We start from the raw sequence: 6,697 nt of genomic DNA, 5'->3' as shown, positions 1-6,697 counted from the left end.
CTCTTTTTAGTTTTAAAATAACCTGAAAACTTTAATTTCGAATTAATTTATTAATTCGAAATTAAAGTAGTCCCTGATCTCTTCCTGATGTTTTAATTGGACCCCTAAACTTTCTTTTCCTTTTATTTTAATTTAAAACTTTAAAAAAAAAAATTTAAAATAAACTTAAGTCGTGTTTGTTTCCCAATTTTAACAAACCACCTTAAAATGATGAATCTAACATTCAAACCACTTTCAAACTTCCTCAAATTTTCCTCAAAATTCCAAAATATTATTTTGTTCAATAATAATTTTTCCCGAAATTTTTAGGGCCTGTTTGGAAAAATGTCTATCTTTGCAGTGTCATATCGGGAGTTCTATAACTCCGAAAATTCCAAACTCGATTCCTGTGAGATTTTAATAATATTTTGATTATCATATGAATTTTTTGGGAATTTTGGGAATTATTTTTAAAAATGACTCATTTTAATATGTTGGACTCAGAGTTCTCTTTAACTCCGAAAATTTTAAACTGGGAAACACTCGGGACCTTAATGTTGGACTCTCTTATCTCCTTTGAGCAAAAGAACAAAATTTTAGTCCTCCAATCGAATTGTTATTCTCCTCATCTATCCTCATTTGATATTTCTCGGGAATTCTAATTCTCATTTGAAGAAAGAGGAGTAATCCGAGCTCATTGCCTTGGACGATTGGATCGACGAACGCGAAGAACGGCAGAAACTTTGGCTGAAGCTTCTTCGAATCCGGCTGACTCATTTCGTTTATTCATCTTGTTTCATCTCCCTTTGCTAATCAGGTAAACATTCAAACTGAATGATGTTCTTGAAAGGTCGATTGGAGACATCGGTTATGAACACCGATGCCGCTTGATGATTAGAAGTCTGATTACAGTTTGTTTTATACAAATTTCAAGTATGTTTCCTTTGTTGTTGTAGTTATTTCCAATTGATTGAATGCTTGGCTGATTTTCATTTGATTCTGCCTGATAGATCTTTGATTAGGAGTAGCTAGGATTGAGGATAGGATTAGAACAAGCTCTGTCCAAAATCACAGTTTCATTCTGATGAAACTGTGATGATTCTGCCGATTGAGAGGAATCACTAACCGTCATCTTGATTCTCTCGGCTCTGCCATTTCCCTTCCTCGACGGCACCATCTTCCTCGTTTCAAATATCAGCCCTCTTAATCTCTCTCTCTACTAAAATTCTTTTTCTCGATTATTCTACTCTCTTTCTGGATTCGAATAGCATTTTTGGAGATTATCGAATTTCAGATACAGCCAATTTCTGGGTTGATTTGTGTTCTGGGTTTAACACTTTGAAGAACGGCAAATGAAGTTTTCTTCATTGAACACTATCGTTTAGGGCTTCCAAGTTGGTTCCTTCTTTAATAGCGACTAGGGGCATAGATTTCAAGTGGTACGACAGATTTTTCTTGTCAATGCTGGCCACGAGCATAATTGTTGTGGCTATCAATTGGAAACGTTATCATCTATGTGCACACCCTTTGCATATATGGATAGTGGTGGACTATACTGCAGTCTTTGTTTTCCGGCTATTGATGTTTGTAGATAATGGACTTGCTGCTGGAATGGGATTGGATTTTGGGCGGCAACAGAGATATGCTCGTTTTTGTGGAAGAGTTGTGGTTCTTTCTATTCTTTCTTTGCTGCTTTATCCATTTCTCTGGGCTTGGTCGATTATTGGTACACTATGGTTTACTAGTGCAAAGAACTGTTTACCTGAAGAAGGCCAGAAATGGGGCTTCCTTATTTGGCTGATGTTCAGTTTTTATGGACTAATTTGTATCGCCTGCATGACAATAGGCAAGTGGTTAATACGAAGGCAAGCTCACTTAGTGCGAGCTCAGCAGGGCATTTCTGTTTCAGAATATGGGGTTTTTGTTGACATGATTAGGGTTCTAGAATGGGCATTTGAGGCTGCTGGCCAAGAAATGAGGGGCATGGGTCAGGATTCTGCTACTTACCATCCTGGACTATATTTGACTCCCGCACAGAGGGAGGCTGTTGAGGCACTGATTCAAGAGCTTCCAAAGTTCAGGTTGAAAGCCGTTCCTACAGATTTTAGTGAATGTCCTATTTGTCTGGAAGAGTTTCGTGTAGGAAATGAGGTCCGGGGTCTTCCTTGTGCGCATAATTTCCACGTGGAATGCATTGATGAATGGCTTCGTCTGAATGTAAAATGCCCTAGATGCCGATGCTCAGTCTTTCCAAACCTAGACCTAAGTGCTGTTATGCTCCGGCTTTGTGAGCCTTTTCTGGATGCAAATATGTCAAAGAGGGACAAAATTGACCCTGGCTACGCATTCTACAGCAGTCGTTTGGAACTAAAAGAATTGACTGCTATACATGCTTCGTCCGAAGAGGTTACTGAGTGGTTGAACAAAGAGAATAGTGTGCAAGACGCCGGAGAAGTCGCCGGAGGAGAGCATAGGGCCGGCTGGAGTTCTGTTTTTCTTTTGTTATATTGTTCTTCCCTCAACTTCTGTTGAAGTTGCAAAGAAGCCCCCGGGCCTCTTTTATTTTTAAATATGCCTAACAACTTTAATTTTGAATTAATTATTTAATTCAAAATTAAAGTAGTCCCTGAACTTTTTCCATCCTTTCAATTAGACCTCTAAACTTACTTTTCCTTTTATTTTAATTTAAACTTTAAAAAAAAAACTAAAAATAAAATAAACTTAAGGTCCTGTTTGTTTCCCAATTTTAACAAACCACCTTAAAATGATGATTCTAACATTCAAACCACTTTCAAACTTTCCCAAATTTTCCCAAAAAACTCCAAAATATTATTTTCTTCAAAAATAATTTTTTCTCAGAATTTTTAGGGCCCGTTTGGAAAAATGTCTATCTTTGCAGTGTCATATCGGGAGTTCTATAACTCCGAAAATTCCAAACTCGATTCCTGTGAGCTTTTAATAATATTTTTGACTATCATATGAAATTTTTGGGAATTATTTTTGAAAATAACCCATTTTAATGTGTTGGATTTGGAGTTCTCTTTAACTCTGGAAATTTTAAACTGGGAAACACTCGGGACCTTAAGTTAATCCACTATCTTCTCTCCTTTGAGCAAAAGAATAAAATTTAGTCCTCCAATCAAATTGTTATTCTCCTCATCTATCCTTATTTGATCTTTCTCGGGAATTCTGATTCTCGTATTTTTTTCTTTGACAATGTTGCTCTATGCCTTACAATGCTCTTTGATGTCTTTTAATGCCTTTTGGTACTTTCCAATGCCTTATCCTTGTCAAATACCCCATGAATAGGACTAGCCCCTTGCAAAATGATTAAGATTTTCTCACACAAGCAAAAGAGTTCTGAACTCAGAACAAAAAAAAAACGTAATAATCCTTCAAACATCATATTGTCAATTACTTAGGAGTAGAGACTGTCTGTAAAGACACGTATAGGACATAGCGCCGTAGGCCCTTTCCTAATACGTAACCAAACACCGAACTCTTAAAATGAATCTCTGATTTTTCTTTTCTTTAGTTTCTTTGGGAAGTAAACTAAAGTGGCGACTCTCAAGTCAATTAGATCGATACATTTGTGAGTGTATTGATTTAAAACCTGTACAGGCCAATTCAATTCGAATAAAAGGGAGCGTATGCCAATTAACAATTAAAAAAAAGAGGGCACACGCGCCAGAAAACGGAAGTGAACGAAAATGAACGCGTACAGAAAACTGGCGACTCTTTTTCTTAATCATCAAATGGCATCGGTATTCATAACCGATGCCTCCAATCAATATTTCAAGAACATTGTTCAATTTAGAGGTTTACCTGAATGAAGAAAGAGAGCAGACAAAGAAAAAGAACTGAATTCGCCGATAAAGTAGGAAGTTCAGATAGACTGTTCGCGTTTATTTCTTTGTCTCTTCTTCGTCGAATCCTTCTTCTTCTATAGGCTTTGAAAATGGGGAAAGTGCTGGACCTAGGTCCGCTCTTCTAATGTGTCCTGAAAAGAAAATTGTTTATACTGATAAGTATCGCCATGACCGTTTTCCCTAGTATATTTTTCTTCACTGAGCTGAGCTTGTGTATGCTCTTATTTGACATGTTACTGTCTGTTTTGCATGATACTTTGATTCAATGAGCTTGTTTATGCTCTTATTTTGCATCTTACTTTGATTGACTGAGCATGTGTATGCTCTTCTTTTGCATATTAACATGATTGACTTGCTTTAGTACTTTCCTCCAGTTTATTAAAAAGATGTTAATATGAATTTGTTAACTGTCTTATATACCAACTTTGTATACTATGTTGGTTAAAACTTGGCTGGTAGCTACTTGGATTATGATTAGATTAGGCTAGGATGAAATTATGATCCTCTTCATCATCAAATCACAGTTTCGCCATATTGAAATTGTGAGAATTGTGCTTGGTAAAAAGAAGGATATACAGGCGAGATCCTTTATCGATCTGCTTGCTGGCTGGATGTGTATTTGATAGGCGTTGGTTTATGTTTTGATTAGGATTGAATTAGCATAGGGTTTCATTTCATCCTTGAATCAAAGAAGTATGTTTGGCTGAAATCCTAAAACCAGCATTTGCCGCCGAAAGATGACAGTATGTTTTAGTAGATTATGGATTGACTGAGCTTCTCAATGCTCTTCTTTTGCCTCTTATTTTCCTTTGTCCGAGCAAAAGAAGAGCATAGAGAAGCTCAGTCAATCCATAATCTACTAAAACATACTATCATCTTTCGGCGTCAAATGCTGGTTTTAAGAATTCAGCCAAACATACTTCTTTGATTCAAGGATGAAATGAAACCCTATGCTAATTCAATCCTAATCAAAACCTAAATCAACGCCTATCAAATACACAGATCGATAAAGGATCTCGCCTGTATATCCTTCTTTTTACCAATCACAAATTCAATATGGCGAAATTGTGATTTGATGATGAAGAGGATCCTAATTTCATCCTAGCCTAATCTAATCATAATCCAAGTAGCTACCAGCCAAGTTTTAACCAACATAGTATACAAAGTTGGTATATAAGACAGTTAACAACTTAATGTTAACATCTTTTTAATAAATTGGAAGAAAGTACTAAAGCAAGTCAATCATGTTAACATGCAAAAGAAGGGCATACACATACTCAGTCAATCAAAGTAAGATGCAAAATAAGAGCATAAACAAGCTCAGTGAATCAAAGTATCATGCAAAACAGACAGTAACTTGTCAAATAAGAGCATACACAAGCTCAGCTCAGTGAATGAAAAATATACTAGGGAAAACGGTCATGATGATACCTATCAGTGTAGGCAATTTCCTTTTCAGGACGTATTAGAAGAGCGGACCTTGGTCCAGCACTTTCCCCATCTTCAAGCATTTCCTGAATAGCACTAAGCCATTGAACAATTGATCGTTTTGATGGTCACTTGCCCATTTATATGTTTCCCTATAGTCATATTTCAACAGGCCACCTTGTTGTCAGTCGTACTTCAACAAGATTCGGGCATCGTCTTTAGAGAAACCAAGAATTCGCTAATCAAACGAAATGTTAGTATCGAAATCCAAATTAAAAAACAAATTTATGAGACTATGCGTTTTCTTACATTAATGTTGCAGTCAAGATGGATGATGTTGTACCAAGAAAAACTACATGTGTGTTTCATTGTGATTACAATTAACTTAATCTGCCAATCATAAGAGATGTTCCTCTAAATGCGAAATATGTACGTAGAAGATTCCAACAATAAAAATAGGTACAATGACAATTCTAAAATGAAGGAGAATATAAATAAAGTAAAATATAATCAATACACAATAAAAATAAGCTAGCCCACCTGTATTCAGTCAAGAAAACAAACACAAAAGCTTCAGATCTCAAGACCAGCCCCATTCAAGAATAGTCGAACGACCAAGAAGTTTGACCTTAAAAATTAAATTATTTTAAATTGTTAGAGTGCATCCATGTATACATATGGAAATAAACTCTTTATTCTTTAGGGTACCTAATGGAGCAGTGCCTCCAGACAGGACAAATAATAACGTTTCTCGTTAGAAGTATCTGGCGAAGGATCTGACGTATCTCCTACAGGAAGTGTAGGAGGATTTTCGAGTGAAAACGACAACGGAAGCAGATTAAAGATCTGAAGTAAAAAAAAAGTTACATATTAATGACATCTAAGAGGCCGAAAGTACCAATTATATATAAAACTTTATATTGACCTACCTTCTCTATTACGCCACTCTTCAAAGTTTTCAAGCTGGCCAGCATCCTTCATTACAGGAAAAAGATGTATGTCTGATATTTTGATCTGTGCATGGATTAAGGCCTGCAAAAAAAGGCAAAATAATTAGTACAAATAATAAACGTGAAGGATAGTAAAGTAGAATATTACCGATCTCAATCCCGGAGTATTCTCCTCTAGGACAGAGTCGATGTCCAAACAACGCTTCATTTCCAGGTTGCAAACACGAGAATGTCGTCGAATGTCGTCGGAGGGATGTAAATGGATATGAACAAAGGGAGACGAAAGGTTTTGTGAGAGGGAGGGAAGTGAATTGGGTTTAACGTCAAAAATAAACCATAAGGCCCAAAGAAAACCCTAGAATTCTTCTAACAAAATGTTCAACAAACAACATTTTTTTTAATAAATATAATCGTTGTTCCAAATATAAATATATATAAAAAACGAAAAAAATAATGTATATAATTAAATGT

The 6,697-nt window shown here is 35.9% G+C and overlaps 1 protein-coding gene across 1 annotated transcript; it reads left to right on the top strand.

The window, feature by feature from the left end:
* Nucleotides 1-1,231: 1,231 nt before the first annotated feature.
* On the top strand, nt 1,232-2,511 carry LOC124920466 (E3 ubiquitin-protein ligase SIS3-like). Its single transcript, XM_047460963.1, has one exon. It carries the CDS (start codon nt 1,441-1,443, stop codon nt 2,509-2,511), a length of 1,071 nt encoding a protein of 356 aa, XP_047316919.1. The 5' UTR covers nt 1,232-1,440.
* The last annotated feature ends 4,186 nt before the right edge of the window (nt 2,512-6,697 follow it).

The sequence above is a fragment of the Impatiens glandulifera genome, chromosome 1 (genome assembly GCF_907164915.1).
Source record: "Impatiens glandulifera chromosome 1, dImpGla2.1, whole genome shotgun sequence".
NCBI classification, from domain to species: domain Eukaryota; kingdom Viridiplantae; phylum Streptophyta; class Magnoliopsida; order Ericales; family Balsaminaceae; genus Impatiens; species Impatiens glandulifera.
The sequence above is the reverse complement of the archived record's forward strand: the minus strand, read 5'-3'. Positions and strand labels throughout refer to the sequence as shown.

What these genes read in the sequence shown, in the direction of transcription:
- LOC124920466 (XM_047460963.1), top strand. Translation starts at nt 1,441, where the DNA reads ATGCTGGCCACGAGCATAATTGTTGTGGCTATCAATTGGAAACGTTAT.